The 27,641-nt window shown below is 33.1% G+C and overlaps 1 protein-coding gene across 2 annotated transcripts in view; it reads right to left on the reverse strand.

Annotated features, from left to right (window-relative positions):
• The window catches only part of LOC114333236 (regulator of G-protein signaling 9), a 578,543-nt gene that overhangs the window by 46,656 nt on the left and 504,246 nt on the right, over positions 1-27,641 (reverse strand). Inside the window, exon 12 of one of the 2 annotated variants that reach the window (XM_050645500.1) lies at positions 21,040-21,120. The exons of the other annotated variant lie outside the window; for it this stretch is intronic. Within the exon in view, the coding sequence (XP_050501457.1) occupies positions 21,040-21,120 (81 nt within the window). The remainder of the gene's footprint in view (positions 1-21,039; positions 21,121-27,641) is intronic. 2 annotated transcript variants of the gene reach the window in all.

Below are 27,641 nucleotides of genomic sequence, written 5' to 3' on the forward strand. Positions count from 1 at the left end.
ATCTATAAAGCAGACGTAAATTGGTTTCTATACTTCCCATGATCGTTGAAGTAATGTTAACATTGAGAACAAAGCTTCCCTTGTTCCCAATCCTTCCTGAAACCGAATTGTTTGTTTCCCATTGTCTCTTCACATTTCTGCTTGATTCTATTAAGAATTATCTTAAGAAGTAGCTTGAGAGAGTGGCTCATGAGACTAATAATTAGTCTAAAGTGTTGCAGTTCCGCAACTGTCTTGTTACTTATGGTTATTCCCGTATAGTTAGAATACGACGTAGATTGTTACAGACATCGTAAAAAAGGGTCATCGTCGAATATATGAACTTTTATGAACTATAAGGGCCGGTTGTTCGAACGCTAATCAACAATGATCATTATCAAATATTTAATTACTGTCACCAACTGTCAATGTCAACTTTGATTGGGTTGCTGAAATCATAATTATTGGTTACAATTATGAAATTACCTAATCAATTATGTTAATAATTGTTATGTTAATTCACGAGGAAAATAAACTTCCTGTAGCTGGCTGTATACGATAAATCACAAAAATACCAAGTTTCTTGTAAAAGGTATACATTAAAATACCCTAAATAAGGGTCACAATACAAAACGTTTTCGGATTAAGGAATCCATCATCAGTGTTTGATGATGGATTCCTTAATCCGAAAACGTTTTGTATTGTGACCCTTATTTAGGGTATTTTAATATATACCTTTTACAAGAAACTTGGTATTTTTTTATGTTAATTGATTAACTAATCTCATAATTATAATCAATTATGTTTTCAGCAACCCAAACAAAGTTGACATTGACAGTTGGTGACAGTAATTAAATATTTGATAATGATCATTTTTGATTAGCGTTCGAACAACCGACCCTAAATGTATGAATTTTTAATTACAACTTTGTTTGTTACACCAGCCGGCGAGCATTTATTATTGGGAACGTGTCGATATGACATTCTAATCATGGTAACAGCGTCCCGGAAATCATAAAAGTCGTAATAAACTCTAAACTAATTTTCTTTAATTGAGTACAAATCTAAAAAGCATTCTGGATATCCAATATCAAAGAAGAGGCCCACCAAAAATTGGTCTATTTAATCCCAGTTAGTGGGGGAAATCATCACTTGTGCTTGTGCAGTCCAAATCTTGTGAAAAAGTTAAAGAGTACCTAGCGACATTATTGGTAACGTACATTTGCTACATTTATTTGTTTCTACATTACACGGTTGCTGTGATATTGCTGCCAAAATTCAAATTAATTTGTATGGAACTTCATCTCATCGTTTGCCGGTTTGAACATTTCACGTGGTTTGAACTAAGTATACAGTAGGATGGAGCGAAAAAATGAAAGTTAAAATCTTGTTTCGCAATACCCGCCAAAAGTTGCCTATTGATAAGTAAAAAGCACTTGCAAAATATGAACAAATTCGAACAACTGCTTGGGCCCTCTACCAACGCTTGTTTTTCTCCAAAAATGAAAAAAATCGTTTGTTTTGAGCAAGGCAAAAAAATTTATAATTTGTTTCCTAATTAATTAATTTGCATACTACGCCTATGGAATACATAACTACGATCATTTTCTAAATAGACCCTACGATCGTGCCGTTGCCAAGGAAACAACACCGTAGCTAAGTAAGACGGGAGGGCGGTCTTATTGTTATGATGCAGAATCATCCGATCATCTGATTCTGCCTTCATACGATTTTAATATTCGAACGCGTTACATGGTGTCTGTTATGATATTTGTGTTTAGTAAGTACGAAGTGCCACTATTTAACCTATTTTTGGATATTTTGGTGTTTATATTAGACTTTCGTTTCATTATTAATTCACAAGTGACATTTGAAGAATTACAGCGATTATCCTGCCTAGCAACAGGTATTATTTTTTTTAATGCTCTGTTTTGCAATATTAGTAGAATATTTTGATTACAGCGTTGGTAATAATGGCCGACGGTGTGACTGGAAGAGTTGTAACCAGAAGTACAAGTGAATGTAACATTTTTGGTGCCCCTTCAGAACTTAAAAGTACCGTTTTGCCAACTATTGGAGACACTATAAATGGTTATTTGTATATTAAACATAAATTAATCCATGAACGATCCGGCCAAGAGCCAAGCGTTTCGGAAATATCCAAACAGTTAGGACATCAAATAGAAGAAATTTGGCAAAGAGCTTCGATTCCCACAGTATCACACGAACGCATCCGTCAACTGATTGGTAAGCATTATAATACATATCGTAGCCTTATCAGATATCCACAAAAAAAACGTAATGAAAACTACACCATAAAAGTAAAAACTTTTAAACACGAATCAACGAAGCTGTTTGATATCGCAGCCTGTAAATGCCCAATAATTACTTCTTGTTGTTGTGTCAAGTCACGTAAGGTTCCAACTGAAGAACGGTCTTTCCTTTTGGACCAGAGATCAAATAGAAGAATGGGGATTGAAACTGTCGATATAATTGAGACTAATAAATTAAGAAAGAAACTTGAAAGACAAAAAGCAGAAATCGAACGCGAAGAACGCTTTCGTCAATGGCAAGAAGGGGACTGTAGTCAAAGTGCTAAAATAATGGATGATAGTATTGACGATGGTAATGAGGGTCAATTTATTAACATTGTTGCAGTTCCAGAACTCAAAAAAAGTAGTAATGATACATTGTCTGCAACGGAGCCATCAACATCAGAAGTTGGACAAATGAGGTTCACACTTCCAACACTCTCACGGGTCTGTGACCAATATGGTATTTCTGATAGATGTGCTGCAGCAATTGCTTCAGCAACGTTACAGGACATCGGTATTGTAACAATGGATGATTGTTCTAAAGTTGTTGATAGAAGCAAGGTTCGAAGAGAGCGCCAGAAAACACGTGCTTTACTCAAAAATTTGCAAACTGGAAGTGGCTTAAAAAGTATATTTTTTGATGGCAGAAAAGACAAAACGCTCTCACAGGAAATAGTTGGCGACAGATATCATAAAAGAACGATCAGCGAAGAACATATATCTATGATAGAAGAACCAAATTCTCTTTATTTGGGCCATGTGACGCCGAGTTCTGGAACTGGGAAGCACATAGCGACAGCAATCTATGATTTTTGTATTAAAAATGGATTAAACTTCAACGAAGTTTTAGCTGTTGGTTGTGATGGTACAGCCACAAATACCGGAAGAAAAACCGGTGTTATTGCGAATTTACAGAATAAATTTGGACGTCTTTTGCAATGGTTAATCTGCCTACTGCATGCGACTGAGCTGCCTCTGCGTCACTTATTCGCATTCCTTGATGGTGCAACAAGCGGTCCTCGTGAGTATTCGGGACCTATAGGTAAATTGCTTGAAAACTGCGAGGCACTACCGCCTGTACAATTTGAGGCAATTACTTGCATTGTGCCCGAATTGGAATATAGTGATCTGAGTACCGACCAGAAATACATGTACGAAATATGTCTTGCAATTTCGGCTGGTCAGTGCTCCTTAAATCTAAGTACTCGCAATCCAGGAAAACTATCACACGCTAGATGGCTTACAGCCGCAAACAGAATGCTAAGACTTTATATTGCACCCGAAAGTCCATCTGCAAATTTAAAAATTCTGGCTGAGTACATAGTAAAGGTATATGCCCCAGTTTGGTTCCAGATAAAGAAAGAACCTTCGTGCGCGAATGGAGCAAGGCATATATTTAAGATAATATCATCATCTCGTTATTTAAGTGATGATCTTAAAAATATTATTGATCCTGTCATTCAACGGAATGCTTATTATTGCCACCCCGAAAACGTGCTACTAGCCATGCTAACTGATGAACGAAGGTATATCAGAGAACTAGCTTTGCGTAGAATTTTGAAAGCTAGAGAAATGGTCTCTGTTCCCACAGAAGTCAGAGAATTCCATATTCCACAACTGAACTTCCATGTCTTAGACTACATTGATGTTATCAACTGGCAGACGTGTGAAGTAACCCCACCTCCAATTTTAGCTGGCGTTTTGAATCAAACACTCCAACAATGCATCAATAATACCGAGGCAGATTTGGACTTCGTTCAGTTCCCCTGTCATACTCAGGCAGTGGAACGGTGTGTTAAGATGGTGACTGAGGCGTCTATGTCGGTGATTGGTGAATCGGCTAGGGATGGCTTCATAAGAGCAAAAATTAAATCTAGGAGCATCATGCCCTCGTTCGAAACGAAAAAAGATTATAAGGTGATGTAGTGATTGAATGGTGGCTATAACTGACTATAATGGCTATTACAGCTCTTTGTTTAAAAAGTATTATTGTTCAAATGTCCGTCTCTGCTGTGTTTGTATGGTTTTTTAGTATAATAATAAATCCTTTTTCTACTTTACTTTTTATCTTATATGACATATATTATGTAATAGTTCCAAATTGAAACTTTGGAAACATATTAAATGCCCTAATACCATTTCAACGGGCGGTAGAGGGCCAAATATGTTAAAATATTTCAAAACATCATTTACCTTTTATTTTTAGGATAATATAAGGTAACTTTTTGCGGGTATGGCAAAGTGAAATTTTGAAAAAAAAATTATTACTCCTTTAAGGGATGGTAGAGGGCCCAAGATGTTAAAATAATTCAAAACATTATTTACCTTTTATTTTTAGGATATTATAAGGCAACTTTTTGCGGGTATTGCAAAGTGAAATTTTGAAAAAAAAAATTATTACCCCTTTAAGGGATGGTAGAGGGCCAAAGATGTTAAAATAATTAAAAACATCATTTACCTTTTATTTTTAGGATATTATGAGGCAACTTTTTGCGGGTATTGCAAAATGAAATTTTGAAAAAAAAATATATATCTCATTTTCACTCCACCCTAGATACAGTGTTTAAATTATATCTTAATTATTGCATGTGTTTTAGGAATCATTATTGCTAAAATTGTATTGATTATTTTGTATGTGCTAGTTTAGCATTAAATCACTTTATTGACCTATACATTCCTATATTGATTTTATGATTTTATTGATTTTACTAGGGTGCCTTTCTCGTAATAAACGCTCATGTAATAATTTCCTTTCATTATACTCTTGTATGTTCCATTGACCTAACCGAAGTTCAATATTGTTTTGATATATTTTTAACGTTCTAAATGGCCTAATATTTTTATGACCAATAATTCTTTCTTAAAAAAACGTGCTGTTTACGAGACATCATATTTCATAGTTGCTTCGGAGAATTTAACGTCTCAACTGTTTAGAATATTATTAATTATTGTTGTGCTTCATTTACAAATTTTGTAACAGCTCATTTGGTTATGTCAAGGGCAATATTGTATGTAATTTCGTCAAAAATGTTTTTCTCAGATTTTTATAATTGTATCTATTTGTCTTGATTGTCAACATATTTGTGTAAGTTTGTAAATAATTCTTCGTTTCGTCATTAAATGTATTTTAAGCTATTTTCTGTATTATTTTACTTGGGTTTTAATTAGAGTACAATCCGACAAGGGAGACCTGGCGCGTGACCTTGTTTGAAAATACACAACGAGAAATACACAATACGAGAAGGTAACCCGCCAGCACTGGTTTGTCGGATTGTAATACAGTCCACCTGCTTCGTATATATTAGTATACACTTAATTCGATAGGGAAAAACCAGCGTGTTCTAGACTGAACTTACAAATTAACCCTCCCCTTCTCTTGGCCTCAAATGTGTATTTAGAGCAGAAAGCAACAAAAAGAAGTTTTGGAGAACCTAACGTTGTAAAATTCATTAAGGTAGCACGCCTTAGATGGAGAGGTCATGTAATCAGGCGAGAGGAAGATGCCATAGTCAGAAAAGTTTTTGATCGAAGAGGGCCGATAAGACAACGAGCAAAAGGAAGACAACGAGCAAGAGGAAGACCGAGACTTCGGTACCAAGACAACTTAGAAAATGATTTAAAATCTATTGGAATTAGAGCATGGGGAATAGTTACTAGAGACAGGGGCGAATGAAGGATTGTTCTTAAGAAGGCTTTGGCTCATAAAGAGCTGTAACGCCACTGATGATGATGATCTATCCATGTCTATCTGGGTCTACCACTTTTGATTTCCTTCTACTTCCCAATTATAATGCTTGTCTTGTAATTCTTTCTGATTTCATTATATTACCAAACCATAGCATTTGCTTCTGTTTAATGTAAGGTTTTGACTTTTAATTCAAGTTTTTTATGAATTGTGAATTTTTTTCTTGACTTCCATTTTTACAGCTTTGTGTCCTAATATTGTATATTAATAATTGTGTACTACAATCGTGAAGATGTATTTACTCTATTTGCTATGTCATTCTAACAGGCAGAAAGCTGTCCAGATAGTTCTACGTTGTGATTTTTTCTAATATTGTTGGATTACATTTTTTAACCTCCTAATTGTTTTGGTCTTTCTTTTGATTAATTATCATTGTTTTGTTTTATTTGTATTTGCCTCCATTTTAATTTTTAGTATTTCTTCAATCCAATAATTCATTAGAATCTGCATTTTATTTTTATTGTTCGGGTCCAAGTTAACTCAATGGTGAGTAAGTTACGAAACAAGATGTCTCATTACTTAAATGGTGTTTTTATTTAACTTAAATTGCTTTGATCAGCCTCTCTTCTAAAGAGTTTATTTTAGACTTGCTTTTAGATTACACTTCTTTCTTTACTTCCACCATTTTTCAGGGAAGAAAAGGATCTAAACTGAATTTAAAAGATTTGAAGCAGTTATTATTTATATACAAAAGTAGATTTATTTAATACTAGGTAAACTATATGTTATCGTGTCCTTAGGTGATGCAAATAACATATGTTTGACTCAGTTACATGCAGAAAATAAAAACAATAACATATGGTAGTCTTTCCAAGGCAAAAACGGATTCAGTTCAATATGTATTTATGTACACTTTTTATACTATATTATTTCTGACATACAACAAGGATATATGCAGAAATCCTACACTCAAAACTGGGTACGGATACAAAAAAAGTATAAAAGATAAATATGTATAGAGATAAATAAAAATAGAGAAAAATATAGAGATAGATAAAAATTAAAATAACTTTACTTCCCACTTCTCAGTTGGTCTGTGCCCATTGAACTGGCAAGAACCTAACATTTTTTTGAGCAAGGAACCATGTTGCCCTTTAAGCATTAAATCCATTAACATTGACGTGGGGTCGTTATATTTTATAAAATAATACTATGTAAATAATATATTTTGAGGTTACCACTTTTAACAGTGTTCTAGTTTCATCTACGCCTCAGAATGTAAGTACTTACTTTCCACATGTTTTTTCTCCAATTAACAATCACAATTTTAACCTTTTTCTTTAATCTAACGTGGAAATACTTCATTATAGGCACGGAAGGTGATCTAATTTAGATCGAAAACGTTTTGAAATCCATTTGGATGACATTTTAAGAAGTTTCTTAATAAACTATTTTATACCAATACAGTAGAACCCCGATTATCGATGCTCCTCGGGACCGAAGGGTGGCACGGATAATTGAAAATCACGGATAATCCGAACAAGTATTTCTTATGTATAATACACATGTACGTATAAACATACATATCTACCTACCACAAAAAATAACAGAAAAAATAAATCTTTCATTATGAGTCTCTCTTTCGTCATATAGAGTTTCCGTCAAGTGATTTACGATGACGCTATTTTGATAAAACCTCAAAAACGCAACTTGAGTAATAGAAAATCATAGCACGGATAATCCGCACCCAGATAATAGGAGTTTTACTGTATATACAAATCGAAGTCTTTTACTTCTGTATGAATTATACATATGTATTTTGGTATGAAATCAAACAACATTGCCATATTATTAAGAGATGTTATTTCTCGCAAATAGTATTTCTCCTACCTACTTAAACTGTTAATTAATTGAAAATAGCAAAATCTATTGTTTGTTGAACTCATTAATACACACACCGGCAAAATTAGCCGAACACGTTAAAAATGGGACATGTTTGATGTCTCGTATTTCATAAACCAGTGGTCCGATTTGAGTGATTCTTTTAGTATGTTTTAGCCTTATTATTTAAGAATATCATTATAATAATATTGTTGTTAGACAGGTAAAAACCATTTTATACCGGGTGTATCAATCATACTGTGTTTTTTTCTTAAAGTTTAGAACACCCTGTGGAATATTCTAGCATATGTAAAATATTAGAATTAATACTCGATTGTAGACTTAGGCTTGCTTAATAATTTTCTTTTCGATTCATTTACTTATGTGAGATAATAAAAAAGTTATGTGCGTTAACAACTATCCATGTTTTTCATCAATAAATCCTCAAAGTAGGGGAGGAAAGTATACTAAATTTGCAGTTACTCGAGCTTTATGGGGACCTATTGGATTGTGAAGAGTATGTGCTAAAATCAGAAAAAGGTTAAGTTAAGTTTTCCATAAAGTGGGGGACTTTCCATTTTTTAATTTAATTTTCCATTTGAAACAATCATTTTTCTCCAATTATAGCGCTATTTATCCATAATTCGAAAAAATATGTCGAATAAAAGTTGCTTATTTTTACGTAAAGAATCCAAATCTGCAATAAAAATAAGGGGTTCTAATTTAAGATTTTAAATTAAATCCCCCACCCCACCTCCGTGGGGGCTCGTGACACCCACGGGGAGGGGGGGGGGGTAAATTAAAAATTATAAATACGAACCCTGCGATATTTTGCGAAATGAACATCAGATCGTAAAACTGCAAAATACACATATTCAATATTTTTCAAAAATCTACCGAATGGCACCAAACACGACCCCCACGGAGGTGGGGTGGAGGGTTACATTAAAATATTAAATAGGAGCCCCCAGTTTTTATTGCAGATTTGGATCCTTGACGTAAAAATAAGCAACTTTTATTCGCAACATTTTTTCCCATTATGGATAAATAGCGCTATAATCGGAAAAAACGATTGGTGGAAATGGAAAATTAAATTGAAAATGAACAGTCCCACACTTTATGGAAAACTTAACTTAACTTTTTTTGGTAACCCACTCTTCACAATCCACTCCAGGTCACAAGAACGCTCGAATAATTGCAAATTTAGCATACTTTTCTCCCCTACTATGAGGATTTATTGATAAAAAACATGGCTAGTTGTTAAAGCACATAACTTTTTTATTTTCCAACATAAGCAAATGAATCAAAAAAGAAAATGTTAAGAAAGCATAATTCTATAATACAGTTTTACTTTTAATATTTTATATATGCTGGAATATTCCACAGGGTGTTCCGAACTTTAAGAAAAAAACACAGTATGCTTGTTACACCCGGTATAAAATGACATTTACCTGTCTAGCAACAATATTATTACAACGGTATTTTTAAATAATAAGGCTATAACATACTAAAAGAATCGCTCAAATCGGACCACTGGTTTATGAAATACGGGACATCAAACATGTCCCATTTTTAACGTGTTCGGCTAATTTTGCCGGTGTGTGACAAATTTAATTTATTCTATTTGTGACAAAAGTGTTTACGATTTATATACAATAAAACTAATTTCTACTACTACTAAATAATTTTGTTCTGAATATTTAAAGTTGTGGTAATACTTAAGTTAGTGCGTACTGGTACCACAACATATAGCTCGTGCTATATAGAGTCTGAAGAAAGCCCCCTTCAATCAGAAAGAGAAAGAAAAAAACAACATAGATTACCGGTGCAGTACGATATCTTCAAAAACAGTGTAGAGATATTTTAAAGTGCAACTACTATACCTCAATACATCAATATTATTGAAAAGTAAATGTACATAGAATAAAATACAAAAATTTACATTATAATACTGTCTTTATTTGTAAATAAAGTACAGAAGACAAATTGTTTATATACATTCCGGTTCCTTTAAAGTACACTCTTTTTTGATAAGAATCGGTGGAATGAGTAACATTGAGTCGCAAGACCCTATCTATTGGTCATCCATCAGTTGTTGTTGATTTGATACGCCAGTTTATTCTAGTTTAAATGCAAATAATCCATCTGGATTTTATACTTACATTAAACTTTTTGTTTTCTGGCCCGACACCGAACGATTGACGGACTAGACCACTCAGAATGCAGTCATAGATCAAATCATTCGGTAGTAATCAACAAATAGTTGTTGGTCGTAGTTGGTAGTACTCAGAATTTAAAAAGAAGGTCACAATTTTACTCATGACAGTAATTTTTACGACATTGTATCTTCCTACAGTCACCTATTTAAACTTCATACTAGTGACGTTATCCAGCTGCCAGAAAGCATGTGGGTGGTTGAACATTTAATTTAAGCGAAAAACAATTAAATGTTTATTTATTAAATAAATAATTTTTCTTGGTTATCTGGCAGCGGTAAAATATATTTTAAAGTAAATAAATTAAGATACATTCTTATTTTTGTAGCAATTAATTTAATTCAAGATTTATTGTTTTTGTCACCTGCATAATTAATCATGATGTTAATGTTTACATTGCAGCATAGAGAATTGAATAACCTTTCAAATGAGCTAGCGTACGACCCCTATTCTTATTTAAAAAATAATCATCGATTACGTCATCACGGTTAGACGAATAACGTCACTAGTGATATATATGCCAAAAAATCATAATTTAAAAATAAAACTCAACCTGTTTCGGGATTTGTCTCCAAAATCGCCCATTGTCGAAAACGTGAGTTTATTCCATCATTTTGACCCTCCCTATTTCAGTTGTTCATTCAAAATATTATAGCAGATTATCAAATTATATTGTAAGCCCACATTTTAAAATATTTTTTAATCTTTACTTCACATTTCTATACAAATACCTATTATTTTTTACATTTTTATACGAGAAGCCTGGCGTTTCATTTTTAGTAATAATTTAATAAACTAATTTTTCTTTTATACATTTAAATACCACGGTGCTCGTATAGAGCGTCGAAAAAAATCTACTTAAAAATTACGTAAGAGTCTAAATGGTTTTGATATAGGTAAAGAATACAAATGGTAGAATTTTATATGGATGAACTACCTGTCTATCAGTGGCGGCTCGTGATTTTTACAATAGGGGAGGCTATAAATAATCTAGACAAATTTGCACTAGCAAAAAAAATTCGCAAAAAAAACTAATTTAAGGCCCTATTTTCTTGACCATTTTTAATTTACATTTTATAATATCATCATAATTCACAATTTCATTATATCATCATTTTAAAAATAGTTAGTCTAATTGTAAAAGTGTATTATACCAAAGTTTGTGTCGTTTATTTGTTAACAATTCTATCTCTGTAAGTGGATATGCATATCAAAATAAATACAGATTTGAAGTTTTGCAGTCCATTCAGGTTCAAGGTTCACATTTTTTAAGATACTCAACTGAATTTTTTGAATTCTAAAAGCGGCCTACTTCGAATCCAAAAACACGGTAAATTACCGGTATTTTGCTTTGCATTACAGATATCGGAAAAAGTTATTTGAACAAGTTGTTCCAAATATTATTCTAATCCCACATACCAAATTTCATCACAAAACTCGCACTTTTAGCTTTTTCATTATTTGTAGTCAGGATCCGAAAATAGCAGAGGAGGCTGCTGGCCGATTAGCCGCCCTTGCCCAATCTCCGGGCAGCGTGTGCATTAAGCGATAATGCAGCTCTAAGGAGACCGGGTTTCCTTAAACTACCATGCTTAAACGCTGCTGGGCTGCGCGGAGCATTAGCAAGTGAGATTTTCCGGCCAGCAGCCTCCTTTGTGATTTTAGGATCCTGACTACAAATAATGAAAAAACTAAAAGGGCGAATTTTGTGATGAAATTTGGTATGTGGGGATAGAATATTATTTGGAATAACTTGTTCAATTAACTTTTTCCGATATCTCTAACGCAAAGCAAAATAGTAAAGTAAACAAAACAGTGTAGCAGGTGTAAAAAATTTATGGGGAGGCTAAGCTTCCTTTGCCTCCTCCGACCAGCCGCCACTGCTGTCTATTTATTGAAATAAGCTAAGGCTATGATATAAATTATCGCTCAAAATTGAATAAGAACGAACACACTTGGACCAACAGGATCTGCGTTAAGACTTGTTTAAAAATAGTTAAAAAAATAAAATCTGATATTCATTAGGGATACCTAGGATATAAGAGGACTAATAAAATAAAAATTTTGAAATATGGAGAATGCGCCAGTCTAAAACTTATGGATGGCAATGTCAATTTTACTGTAGATGCCTAATATCCAGTACTAAACTAAGACAAGGGTAAAAGAGATATTTTTGACATGTGGCCACCAAAGAAGTTGATAATTTAATCAAAAGTTGATATTATAGCAGCCATTATAAATATACGACAGAAATTTTATTTCAATAAGTACCAATACCACACAGAAAAATATTGGTATGCTAATTTGTAGCAAAAACTACTATGGTTCACGGTATGCAGGAGAATAATAATTAGTTTACCGACTGAATTGAGAAAATTTAAATTTTTAAATTTTCTCGATTGGGATAACAATGAGTTTTTAATATTGGATAACAATGGGTTTTTATTTTTTTTCTCAAAAATTTAAAACCCATTGTTAAGGGGCGCAGTACAAGGTGTAGTAGAAACCACTTATGAAATAAAATTATTTTTGTGCCTGCTTTGTAAAATTATAAAAAAACGCCGAGACCCATCGACTTTTAATCTTAACTGTGCCCATTTTTAACACATTTTTTTTTAAATTATTATTTTTTAAAATTAATAGCGCATATTTATATATAAAAGTTGGCATCAGCTTTTGTTTTTGTTCCATAAATTATTTCCGCCCTATTCGCTCCGTGCATGACTGACGCGACACCTAGCGTAGTCGCCTGAAATTTTTGGCGAACACAATTTGACGTTAAACATATGATGCGCATATGACATATTTGACGTTAATGTATTATTTATTTACCATCTCCATCAAAATTTAAATCAAACAAGTTGGAACGTCAAAAAAACGTCAAATGAAAAAGCGGATATTTGAAAATTCTCTGAAGGAAATATCATTTTTAAGGGTTTTTCTTCACTTTTTCGTTACAGTTTAGTTGTCGATGTTAACAATAATTAAGTGTACATCGAAAGCAATTAGGTAGTGTGAATTATTAATACTAGATTTTAGCATTAGCTGGGGCTATTAAACTATTAATTTTGTAACACAAAATGGAAAAAGATGACGATAGGAATATACCACCAGATCGGGGAAGGAAAGTAAGTCAGTATGAAAATATAAATATAAATAATAAAAATCAAAACTATCGAGAAAAAATTACACTAGTTTACAACCAATTTGCGACTGGAATGCAATATGCTGTTTTTTGTTAATTTTTGCTCTCTAAATATGATTATGATGATAAAAAGTTCCTAACACGTAAGATTTTTGAGTTATGATTTTTTCAAAAAAAAAATGAGTTACGATTTTTGAGTTATGAATATTTTACTAAATTTTTTTTTAAACAGTCATTTGTAATATATCGGGGAGTGATATTATCAAATTAACATTTTTTCTAAAATTTGTGCATAATTTGACAACACTGGGATATCTAAAATATCTACGAATAACACATTAAGATTTAAATAAAGAATAAACCAAAGGTAATCCTTAATCAGTAAACCTACCCATTTAAACTTATATAGTTCTAAACCGTTTTAACGACTGTTACTTCTGCAAGACAAAATTGTCTGTGTTTTCAAGGAAAAGCAAGCATTGAATATCCAGATATTATCTCAGCAATAAAGCGGGTTTTCCATGGAGAAGATTTACCAGTTCCAGGACCCACGGCAAATTGGGAGGAAGATTTGGAAATGTATGGCGACAAAAGTAAACTCGATGATGTATCAGAAAATAATGATTCTTATGTTCACGAAAGCGACGAAAAGCACCTTATTGCATCCAACAAGCCGAATTACATGATTTAGTTCGAGACCTTCACTTGTCCAAAGGACATGCTTAACTCTAGGTTCTAGATTAAAATAATGGATTTTTTTTTAAATCGAATTTAATAGCCAGTAAAACTTATAATATTTAGAAACCGTAACCAGGACCTATCTCAGTTTTTTACTATGCGGGATAAAATGTGTGTTCGTGTTAATCCACATAGTGTTATGGGAAAATTGGGATATGCACAAAATTGTCTACAAAAGACTTACTATAGTTTTTGTTTCTAGTTCTGAACTTATGTGTATATAGTATAAAAGAATTTTTATAATAAACAGCAATATTTGATGCATTCTTTAACTCAAAATCTAACATTTCACCTGACAAGACAATGTACGCGTGAACCCCTGCGCAGAAATGCACGGCACCTTAAGAAGAAGATAACTCAAAATCTATACGTGGTGGAAAATTTTAGTGTTTGAATTCGCATTCAGGGCGCTTTAAACTTTACGGTACAGCCATTTTAACATCTGTCGCAAAAATTTTTTGTTTATTTGTTGACTAGTGAATACTTGACTTGAATAATAATTGTTATTCAATTATTATTCGCCAAAGTTGTCATATTTCGCCGCTAAGGGCGCTGGCATAGTTTCGTGTATTCTTACCATGGTCACGCACGGAGCGAATATAATACTACTTAACAGTTAAAATTTTTAAATAATGCACGTTTTTAGCTTAAGCCCCACGTTAACTGGAAAAAAGCTGTACTTGGATATTTTACCATGTTAATTATATACAAACCTTTTTTAACAACAGTCATATATTATTTTTACAAACTCAAACTCTAGTATGTACATATTATGTTTAAAGCCCTTTATACAAATTAGTCATTGCTTTACAACATCAAAACATACAGCCATAACAAATACTCAGATATGACACCAATTCTAGAGACTGTTCATTTAAAAGTTAGAGTGTACATAAGGTTAGTGTCATACATAAAACTAATGAGATTTTTAATGCAGTAAAACTCTTAAAAATGATGTGTTCAATAAAGTGTTGACATTAGGGTCATACTGCCATACAGCGATTGCAAAAAAGTATGTGATAATGATAAATGAAGGGACCTACAAATATTAGTATTTGTTAATGAATGATTACAACGTATTTCAAGTGTAGATGTTGACAAAAAGTTGTATGAATAGGACGAGAATTGAAGGTCATCTATCACTGACTATCTCAAGTCTGACACCAAAGTTAAAAAAAATAAACTATAGATATAGATTTGTCAAACAGTTGAGAACAACATAGATACATTTTTAATAACAATATAGAGGACCACATTAAGTGGTATGATTATATGACATTGCCAAATAGGTTCAAACAAAGGTGCTTTTATTGGAGACACTAAATAGAACTAGCTGGGTTTAGATCTAACTATAAAGTATGTTACTACATAAACAAAATGAAGATGTCCATTAGGCTCCAAAACGTAGGTATAATAACTGGACATTAACGTCACAAAAAGGCAGATAACAGATATGATAGAGACTTCTCCTAGTACAAGAAGTAGAAGACAAAATTACTTATTGCCAGGTGAACAGCTTTGTGAGTAAGTGTACCTATTTACGTCGACTTTCATAAGTTTTATAAGTTTATAAATTTCTATAAGTTGAGAATGGTACCCTTTAGTTATGGTTTCCCTTCGGTGGGGGTAACCCTTCGAAAAATCGATGGTATACACTATGAGATAGAGCTAGAAGTACAGATATACGAGGGAGATGCAAGGTGGTCAACATTAATAACTGGATAAAAAACAAGAGAAGAATGGAACACCCACATAAGCCGAATGACAACAAATGCAGTAGTAAGGATACCGAGGGACGATTCCCCAAAAAAAAAAAAATCAATAGGAAGACCATAACAACTATGAAATGACAACTTACTTGACGCACATTTAAAAAACAGACAGAGTCATGTATACACAAATAGAAGAAGAGGAAGAAGCAGAAGAAGAAGAAGAAGAAGAAGAAGAAGAAGAAGAAGAAGAAGAAGAAGAAGAAGAAGAAGAAGAAGAAGAAGAGTTTAACTTTCTCACCAATGACACTGTCCTTTCTTCTTATAACCTGAAGGATCAGCTTCTATCCACTGCTTAGAAAGCTGTTTGATTTTTCTTCTTAACATGCCATACACCAAAGTGCGTAGGCGACTTATTACTAAGGTTATGTTCGCGGCGTGATACAGCCTGTATTGTGTATTCATGTCCATTCCTTAATATTTCTTAACCAGTCTAGTTGTTGTTTGTGACCGACTGCTCTCCTACCTACGATCTTCCCTTAAACCGGGACGGCTATCCCGGCTGTTTGATATCGGAACGTAATAGTATAACTATATTTCACCTATTGTTACACAAAAAGTCACTTCCGTTTTTATTAAAACCTACTAATAATTTTGAGGAAGTCTCATATGAATGCGTGTTTTTTCATTTTCAATTCCAAATAAACATCCTTGGTACATCAAAAATGTCGATCTCCGCACGGACCTTGAGATGAAAGATGTCTTCTTCTTCTTGTAGTGCCTATCCGTTTCGGATGTTGGCGACCATCATGGCAGTCTGTACTTTGAACACTGCTGCTCGGAAAATATTTGTAGTGGTTGTGTTGAACCACGTACGTAGATTTTCAACCAGGAAATCCTTCGCCTTCCTGGTCCTCGCTTTCTTTCTACTTTTCCCTGCAAGATTAGTTGCAGCAGTCCACATCTTTCACTTTTCCTCATGATGTGACCGAGGTATCGACAAATCATAACATTTGAATAATTTTTCCATGTTTTAAAATGCAGATTTTACTTTCTTTATCCTAAATTTGATTTCTATGGAATGGTCCCAATTTTCATTGATGTTTGTACTAATGTAGGTGTATGTTTTTACTATTTCTATTTGTTGACCATTCACACTGATTTGTCCAAATTGCTGTTCATTCTTAGAGATAATCATACATTTTGTTTCTTAGTGTTTAGTGAAAGTCTGTATCTCTGACTGACTTCTGCGATTCTGTTCATCAACTCCTGGAGGGCTTCAGAACTGTTAGCGAATACCACCGTGTCGCCTACGTATCTTATGTTATTGATACATTCTTTGTTAATTCGAATTTCGGCTTCAACATCATCCACTGCTTCTTGAAAGATATCCTCAGAGTAGATGTTAAACAGAAGTGGTGATAGTATACATCCCTGACGGACCTCACGTTTGATTTTGATATCGTCTGATTCTCCTGCCTCTGCCTGGATAGATAATGTTTGATTCCAGTACAGATTGCTGATAATCCTTAGATCACAGGTATTTATTCCAATATTGGTTAATATCTCCATAAGCTTGCCGTACTTTACTGTCTTAAACGCTTTATAGTAATCAATGAAACATGCATAAATATCGCAATTTACGTCTCCACATCGTTGAAATAGCACTTGTATACTAAACAGAGCCTCTCTTGTACCCACTACATTTCGAAAACCAAACTTGTATATCCTTTCGTGTATATTTTTTAGAAATACTTTTAAAATATGGCTCATTAAGCTGATGGTTCGGAATTCACTGCAGGATACGGATTTTGTTTTCTTTGGTAAAGCAATAAACGTCGACTTCAACCATGTTCTTGGTATTACTTCGCTTAAATATACGTCGTTAAATATTTTGGTTAGGCGTTGAATACCGTCGGTGTTAAATAGTTCTATCAGTTCAGCATATTTATGCATTGTCAGGTCCAGGAGCTTTGCCATCTTTTAGTTGTGACATTGTTTTTTCCACTTCATCTGATGTGATTGGTAAGTGGTCATCACATATGTAGGATGGAGATTGTTCAGATCTAGCATCATCAAATAGTTCCTGTATGTATTTTGTCCATATGCAGATTTCTTAATTTCTGTCTGCGATGATATTCCCCTGTTGATCTCGCAATTTGCTAGCTCTGTTGGATTTCTGAAGACCAGCTGCTTGTTTTACCTTTTTATGCATGTTAAACGTATCACGTTTTTGTTCTAATGACTCTATCTCTTCACACTGTGATTTTAACCAATTTTCTTTGGCCTTTCGTATTTCAGTTCTTATTTGTTTCCGAATCGTGTTGTACATTATTTTGCTGTTTTTTGATTTTCTTCTTTCTTCTATAAGTTGTAGTAAATTGTCATTTATCCAACTTTTTCTCATCTCTTTCTTTTCTATTAGATGTTCTTCTCTGATGTTGTTAAAGGTTTCACATATATTTTGGAGTGACTCTTCGGCATTATATTATGTTTGCTCCATATAATTTATGCTCCATGAAAGTTGTAGATAACGCTATTAAGAAAATGGCAGGTAGTTACGAACAACAGCTCCATAGTCATGTAAACGTCGAGGCTATCCATCTTGTCGATAATGCTGGGTTAGAAAGAAGAGTCAAACGAAGAAAACTAATTGAGTTGCTGTAAAGTGTTAACTAGTGTAAAAGCGTGACATAGTGCTATGTTACGTGTTAGCTATAGTGCATATTTGTTAGATACAATAAGAGGACAGAATAGTGTTAATTTATGTATGTTTTGATAATAAGTCAAAGAAGAATTGATCATACGTCAACTGTGACCAGATTGTAGTAGTATAAATATAGCTCAGGGGTTTATTAAAAAAACCACAAAATTTTTATTTATCGATGCTAAACTTTTTTTACGAATAATTTTATTTTTGGTCTGATTGGACCGAGAACGTTCAGTCGTTTCCAAAATAAAAAAGGAGAAAAATAAATGTTTTGTTTTAGTATGTATAAGATAAATAAGTTACGAAAAGTTATAAATATTTAATAGAATTATGGAAAAGAGATATGATAAAGAATTATGGAAGTTGGACAAATGTCAGACGAATGGAGAAGCAGTATATTAGTACCTGTCTACAAAAACAAGGGATACATACAACAATGTACAAACTACAGGGCTATAAAACTACTTACACCCACCATGAAAATATGGGAGAGAGGAATTGATAGAAAGATACGTGAAGAAACCGAAATATCCGATAATCAATTTGGCTTTATGCAGGGCAGGTTAACAACACATGCAATTTTTATTCTAAGGCAACTGATGGAAAAATACAGGAATAAAGAGACCAACGCTCATATGGTATTCCTTGATCTTGAGAAAGCATACGATAGAGTTCCTGGAGAGATTCTGTGGTGGGCACTCAATAAGAAAGGAGTCCCAGGCAAATATTTAAAGATTGTGAGAGATATGTATGAGGGAGTAACGACTAGTGTTAGAACAGGTGTGGGAGAGACTGATAAATTTCAGGTGAAAGTAGGATTGCACCAAGGCTCGGTGCTTAGTCCTTATTTATACTTATTAGTTTTGGACCAGATAACAGCGAAACTACAGGGTAGCATTTCATGGTGAATAATGTATGCTGATAATGTAGTGTTAATAGGAAATAGTGAAAGAGACTTAGAACAAAAACTGGAACAGTGGAGCTAAGCTCTGGAGGAAAAAGGTTTAAAACTAAGTAGGACAAAAACAGAGTATTTGGAATGTTTATTTAAAGATGGAGTTATTACAAATAAGATGGTATCTTTGGACGGTGAAAGGATTGTGAAAAGCAATAGTTTTAAGTACCTAGGATCGGTATTAAAGAGTAATGGAGAAATAGATGGAGATGCATGCAGTAGAATTAGGGCTGAATGGATGAAGTGGAAAGAAGCGAGTGGTGTGTTGTGTGACAGAAAAATTCCAATGAAGCTGAAGGGAAAATGCTATAAAACAGCCATAAGACCGGCAATGATGTACGAAACTGAATGTTGGGCAGTGAAAAAGAAAGAGGAACAACGAATGCATGTAACGGAAATGAGAATGCTTCGATGGATGAGTGGAGTTACAAAGAAGGATAAAATTAGAAATGAGTATATTAGGGGAAGTCTAGGTGTGGCACCAATTGATGCGAAAATGAGAGAGCATAGGTTAAGATGGTTTGGTCATGTTCAACGTCGAGACGTTAATATCCCAATACGAAGAATAGCTGAATAGCTGAAGTGCAGATTCCTGGAAGAAGTAGGAGAGGAAGACCAAAGAAGACCTAGGGGGAGACGATAAGGCAGGACATGTTGGTAAAGGGGATTAACATTGATATGACCCAAGATAGAATTGTGTGGAAAAATGCAATTAGGGAAGCCGACCCCGCATAAGTATAAGGCAAAGAGAATGATTAAGATAAATAAGTTACGCTCTTTGTAAGTAGGTGCTTTTGTAATCAGAATGCCTCCTCTTAGATTACAAATATAAATATTAAGTGCAAAAATTTGAAAAATGCAAATGTATCGAAATTTAAGTAGTCGATAGCTACATTAATTTCTGTTAGAGAACATAATTTATTATGTTTATTGCCCAAACTTAATGTAAAACCGAATAATAGAATAACATGAAAATCAAAAATTGGACGACCAAATAGATGTGAAATAATTCTGAATAGGCAACAAAAATAATTTTAGAGAAGGAAATTTTATAAAACAGCCATACGACCGGCTATGATGTACGTAACTGAATACTGGGCAGTTAAAAAGAAAGAGGAACAGCGAATGCATGTGGCGGAAATGAGAATGCTAGATTCATGCGTGGAGTAACAAAAAAGGACAAAATTAGGAATAAATATATTAGGGGAAGTCTAGTCCACCAGGTGATGCAAAATGAGGGAGCATACGTTAAGACGATTTGGTCATGTTCAACTTCGAGACCTTAATCATCCAATACGAAGAATTGCTGAAATGCTGGTTCCTGGAAGAAGCAGTAGAGGAATACCAAAGAAAACCTGGGGGAAAACGCTTAGGCAAGATATGTCGGTAATCGGGATTGATGTTGATATGACCCAAGATAAAAACTTATGGAGAAATGCAATAAGGGAAGCCGATAAGGCTTATATCATATTATAATCAAATAAATCCATAGCAATAATCAAATAAATCAGCTATTGTCTTATTATTTAAACAATGTTAAAAAAACTCATTATTAAAAAAGTGATTTTAAAAGAATTTTATAAAATAACGAATTTTAAAGGTTCTTTTTTTATTATATTTAAACATTTACTTAAAAATGAACAATCTGTAGATTAAAAATATGAAAATGTTTTGGCAAACGATCATTTGGAGCCTTATTCACTTACGGACTGACGTTAGATTGGGCCTGATTGGCCGAAGTGGCAGCCGCCACAACGGGTAGCTTCGTAATGCAGGCCAGATCACCCCTGTAATTTAAGCATGAATTTCCACTATCTAACTACTCTAAACATAGCCAATCATTAAATTATGCATCGGTTTGTGAATCATCAGAAATATATTTCTACGTGATCCCACTGAAAAATGACTACGTTCATAATAGCCTAAGACCCGAATATAGGTAAATCTGTACCCATCTGCTTGCCGGATGAAACATTTTTTTTATTAAATTTCATACATAGACAAATATTTCTAGCATGGATTGCCTATCAAAATCGTGTCATAGCTATCCTTAAGGGGGGGGCCGTAGGGGTTGAAATCAATATTTCAAGCACATTTTTTTTTGAAAGTATGGTAGAATTATTTTATTTTTAACTTAAATAGGCATATTCAGTACAATTCAGCCTTACACCTAAAGGTAGAAAGACTTAGGACTAAGTAAGTAATTCAGTACAATTCATAGATTATTCAAAAAAACATTCAAGGAAAAATATTGGAAAATAAGCCAACGGTGGCAAATTTTTGAAGACACCTCAAAATAAAATGAATTTTGCGGTGGACATCAGAACTCATCATTGGATCATGGTAAACAAAAAATTCAAAAATATTTTATTAGCTTATGAGTTTTTCGAGGCAACACTGCCGAGCTTTTTAGTTTTATCGACTTTTGACTTTTTGATATCACTCAGAAGTCAAAACAACGAATTTTTTTGCAAAAAAGGGTGAAAATGAACAAAAATTATTATTGTGAAACAAAAAATAGGCATAAAACAAAATAGATCTCGACAGCACTACGCCAAGAAATGTCTAAAGAAAATATATACGAAATTCCACGTGGATCGGTTTAGTAGTTTTGAGTTACAATGTCTACAAACTTTAAAAAAGCAGTTTTGAGGAAAAAGCGTTTAAAGTATTGTCAAATTTCATTTTCAATTTCTTTTTTGTTTATCAAATCGTAAAATGATACACACCGGAATATTTTTGAATCGCGGAGTGATCTACAAAAGAGAATGAGAACAGCTATTGACCGTTGTTCATTACGTTCAAGCGTGCTGGTGCGAACCTGCTGCAAAGCGAGTCGAAGATAGGGATATTGAACACTATCTCATTACCTCCCTACCTTCGACTCGCTTTGCAGCAAGTTCGCGCCAGCGCGCTTGAACGTAGTGAGAAACGGTCAACAACTGTTCTCATTTTCTTTTTAAATACCCCGCGATTCAAAAACATATTCCGGTGTGCATCATTTTACGATTTGACAGACAAAAAAGAAATTAAAAATAAAAGTTGACAATACTCCTAACGAGTTTTTCTGAAAAGTGCTTTTTTCAAAGACTGTAGACATTGTAACTAAAAACTACTTGACCGACCAACTTGGAATTTTGTATATATTTTGTTTAGACATTTCTTGAGGTAACGCTGTCGAGATCTACTTTGTTTTATGCTTATTGTTTGTTTAACCATAACAAATATATTGATTCTCACCATTTTTTGCAAAAAAATTCGTTGTTTTGACTTCTGAGTGATATCAAAAAGTTAAAAGTAGATAAAACTTAAAAACTCGGCAGTGTTACCTCGAAAAACTCTTAAGGTAATAAAATATTTCTGAATTTTTTGTTTACCATGATCCAATGATGAGTTCTTATGTCCACCGCAAAATTCATTATAGTCTAAGAACTAGTGAACCCTCCGACTAACGGTCGTCCTGTAAGGCTAGAAATTTTTCTAGTGATAATTCATAGCACACCAAGGCTAAAAACCATGACCTGGCAGGCATCAGCGGTGCACGTGTATCTACCAGGTGAATCGAAAAGTGCAAATTTAGGGAGTAAAATAAACTTTCTCCTGTAAGGTTTAAATTTAAGTTTGTGTTTGAGTAAGTCCTTTAGAAGAAATGTGTACAATGACAGGCGATTCTGAAGAGCATAAGACCTTGCCAGGCGCGGGGAAACATTAGGGTTTTTTCCTAAAATTATTCTTTTTGCATCGAACAAATTTTTTTTAGGTTTTTTGAATCATTCCAAATAGAAGAGGTCTTTAGTGATTTTTCTCTTGAGTTAATAGTTTTTGTTATACAGGGTGTTTCATTAATAATTGTCCATATAGTAACTGGAGAAACCTTAGCACAAAATACGAAGATTTAAACTAAAACACTTAAATAAAATGTGGCCCCTTACTGAGTTACAGGGTGTTTTATCTAAAAATTTAAAAATTATTTTTGCTCAGCATTTTAAGACTATTCAACGAATCCTTTTCATACTTGGCAAAAAGTGCGACTGCTATACACACTACTAAATTATGATAAACAAACGTTTCTAACTGCTACCAGAGGCGTACGACAGGGGATAGTGAATGGTTGACCTTCTCAAATTGTACGCCACTGGAGGAATTACTATTTTAGTGCGGTTTTTAGATTCTCCAATACTTTATACGTAAATAATATACTCTTCATTGGTAACGATAAAGTCATTAGTTTTCGAGATATTTGAAGTTAAATATGAAACGGCACAGTTATTTTGATTAATTTATGATATGATTCATAAGATTAAAATTTAAAAATTATTTGTACCCGGTACTTTGGCGTATTCTTATCATACTTGGCAGAAAGTGTAGGTACCGTACACCTTACTAAATTAAGATAAATAAACGTTTCAAGCTACCACCAGAGGCGTACGACCGGGGATAGGCTGGTTGACCCTTCCCAAATTCTACGCCACTGACGAAATTGCAATTTTAGTGTAATTTTTTGATTTTTCAGTACTTTTTATGTAAATAATATACTCGTCATTCGGAACGATAAAATTATTAGTTTTTGAGATATTTGAAATTAAAAATGAAGCGACAAAATACATTAATCAAAATAACCCTGTCGTTTCATTTTTAACTTCAAAGATCTCGAAAACTAATGACTTTATCGTTACGAATAAAGAGTATATTATTTTTATAGAAAGTATTGGAGAATTCAATAATTTAACTAAAATGGCAATTCCGCTAGTGGCGTAGAATTTGGAAAGGGTCAAACATTCACTTTCCCCCGTAGTACGCCTCTGGTAATAGTTAGAAACGTTTGTTTAACATAATTTAGTAGTTTGTATAGCACCTATACTTCCTGCCAAGTATGAAAAGAATATATATGTCGAATAGTTTTAAAATGCTGAGCAAAAATAGTTTTTAAATTTTTAGAAAAAACACCCTGTAACTCAGTAAGGGGCCATATTTTATTTAAGTGTTTTAGATTAAATCTTTGTATTTCGTGCTAAGGTTTCTCCAGTTACTATATGGACAATTATTAATGAAACACCCTGTATAAGCGATTGAAAATTTTGAAAATTGCGAAATCGGCCATTTTTAACACTAAATCGGACATTTATCTAAAAATTTCAAAGTTGCCAAGGTAGGTAGATATTCTTTAAACATTGATTGATGAAATACCAAAGAGTTTCTTGCAATACAATATCGGAAACGCCTTTGTTTTTTAATTGCTAATCAAGCGGGCGCGACACTGAAGTATAAGTGAGGACGGTTGAGTTGGCATAAATTCATTATCTCGAGAATGGGAAAATTTCAAGAGAAATCCTCAGACAGGTCGATTTTTATTTTTAAATTAGGAATTTTTGGCATATATATAATACTAGTGACGTCATCCATCTGAGCGTGACGACGCAATCGATGATTTTTTTAAATAAGAGTATGAGTTGTGTGATAGCTCATTTGAAAGGTTATTTAATTCTCTATTCACTAATATAAACATTAACATAATTATTTATACAGGGTATTCAAAAAAATTTTTTTTATTAAATTAACTTTGATTAAATTTGACAAATAGAAGAAAAAATTTTTTTGTACACCTTGTATAAATAATTATGTTAATGTTTATATTACTGAATAGAGAATTAAATAACCTTTTAAATGAGCTATCACACAACCCCTACTCTTATTTAAAAAAAATCATCGATTACGTCATCACGCCCAGATGTATGACGTCACTAGTATTATATATATGCAAAAAAGTCCTAATTCAAAAATAAAAATTGACCTATCTGAGGATTTCTCTTGAAATTTGCCCATTCTCGAGATAATGAATTTATGCAAACTCAAACGTCCTCACTTATACTACAGTGTCGCGCCCGCTTGATTACCAATTAAAAAAACAAAGGGGTTTTCGATATTTCATTGCAAAATAATCTTCGGGATTTCATCAATCAATGTTTAAAGAATATATATGTACCTTGGCAACATTGAAATTTTTAGATAAATGTCCGATTTAGGGTTAAAAATGGCCGAATTCGCAATTTTCAAAATTTTCAATCGCTTATAATAACAAAAACTATTAAATTAAGCTTAAGAGAAAAATCACTAAAGACCTTTTCTGTTTGGAATGATTCAAAAAACCTAAAAAAATTCTTCGATGCCAAAAGAATAACTTTAGGAAAAACCCTTAATCTTTCCCCTCGCCTGGCAAGGTCTTATGCTCTTCAGAATCGCCTATCATTGTACACATTTCTTCTAAATGACTTACTCAAACACATACTTAAATTTAAACCTTACAGGAGAAAGTTTATTTTACCCCCTAAATTTGCAGTTTTCGATTCACTTGGTAGATACACGTGCACCGCTGATGCCTGCCAGGTCATGGTTTTTAGCCTTGGTGTGCTATGAATTATCACTAGAAAAATTTCTAGCCTTACAGGATGACCGTTAGTCGGAGGGTTCACTAGCTCTTAGACTATTATATTTTAAGATGTCTTAGTGTTTTTTCTTGAATAATCTATGAATTGTATTGAATATGCCTATTTAATCTACAAATAAAATATTTCTACCATACTTTCAAAAAAAAAATGTGCTTGAAATATTGATTTCAACCCCTACGTCCCCCCCCCTTAAGGATAGCTATGACATGATTTTGATAGGCAACCTATGCTAGAAGTATTTGTCTATGTATGAAATTTATTTAAAAAAAATGTTTCATCCGGCAAGCAGATGGGTACAGATCAACCTATATTCGGATCCCGTAGTTAATTAATTAATATCACATTTTTATATAAAAAGAATAGGAGAATAGGTATACTGATAGATTGCCAATCAAAAAGTGGCGACAAATAATTTTAATTAAATGAGTAGTAATTAATTTACAAATAAAATCCATTTACATTAGAACTATTTGTTTTTTCATTCTGTATCTCTAAATCCGATTAGTAAACTCAGATTAGTAAAACTTTGACTAACCAACACCAAAGCAGAAGTAAGAATCCAAAATCAACTCCCGATGATTTTATTATTAATATTAACGACGGTCCAGCACAAGGAGATGCGCTATATACAAGAAGAAGGAACAACAACTTCTTAGATGGGAAAGAAAGATTTTAAGAAAAAAAGGGAGGCTTTAACAGGAGAATAGAGAATGGCGTATAAAAATAAATCACTAAATAAAGAGACTATTTAGTAGACTGATTATCACAAAAGAAATAAGAAGTGAACGACTGAATTACTTCGGACGTGTAAAAAGGATAAATGATAAGAGAAATACAACACAGTACGTAGAAGTGAATTAAACAAGAAGAGACTAAAATGTAGACTCAGAAAAAGATATTGGTGGCATCAACCAGGAAATAAAAGAACTAGGAATACCTACGAGAATGGGAAAAACAAATAAAGGAAAGAACAACATGGAACAGCTGCAGCGATGAAGGAAGCTGAAACAGCCAAACACATCTTGCATGACTGCAAGGTATTAGATAGTGGACGGCAAATACATTTTGGACACTGCCAAATCACTCAATAATATATGACATCCACCCACTAGCCCTGTACTACTGTACAAGTTGATAGAGGAGAACCGGTTTACAAAAAATAGCTTCCATGGAAAAATAGTATCCTTCTTTCTTGAAAGTCTCGATGATCTAGTGGACAACATTGATTGGTGAAGAATATGATTGTTATTGAAGTGAAATATTGCACAACGATAGAATACTTATTATTTTAATATAAAATATTTAGCTATAAGTTAGACTGTAGTTTTTGGATTTCAATTTTTTTAAATTTAATAATACAAACATAAAGTTTTTAAAATTTAAACTACTTAAAATTTAAATTCAAATTCCTATTCAGTTTTCTCAGATGCATTTGATTTATATAATATAGTGATTAAAAGACTATTTCTGATGTTTCACTAAATGTACTGTATTGAAAAATATTGTTAAAAGTTGATAATCCATGTGTGCCACAGTAATAAATATGGTTACACTTGAAATTATGAGAAGCCATGCGCAAGCGCATGCAGCTTTCTCACCTGCGATTTAAAACATTACCTAATTTTATCACAACATTTTTGAACTGTTCGTTATTAATGTTAGTAGTAACAGTGAAAACCTATAGACTCATCAAATAAAATTACAATACATGTAAATCAAAATGTAACTCCGTACAGGTTGGAATAAATTTTTTATCAAAGTTTAGGTCCAAACAAAAGATATTTTCAAAAAAGTATATGATTCATATGAGGGGATCATTGTTTAAATAATTAAAAATGGGTAATTTTTGCACAAAATTTACT

This window comes from Diabrotica virgifera, chromosome 3 (assembly GCF_917563875.1).
Source record: "Diabrotica virgifera virgifera chromosome 3, PGI_DIABVI_V3a".
NCBI lineage: Eukaryota > Metazoa > Arthropoda > Insecta > Coleoptera > Chrysomelidae > Diabrotica > Diabrotica virgifera.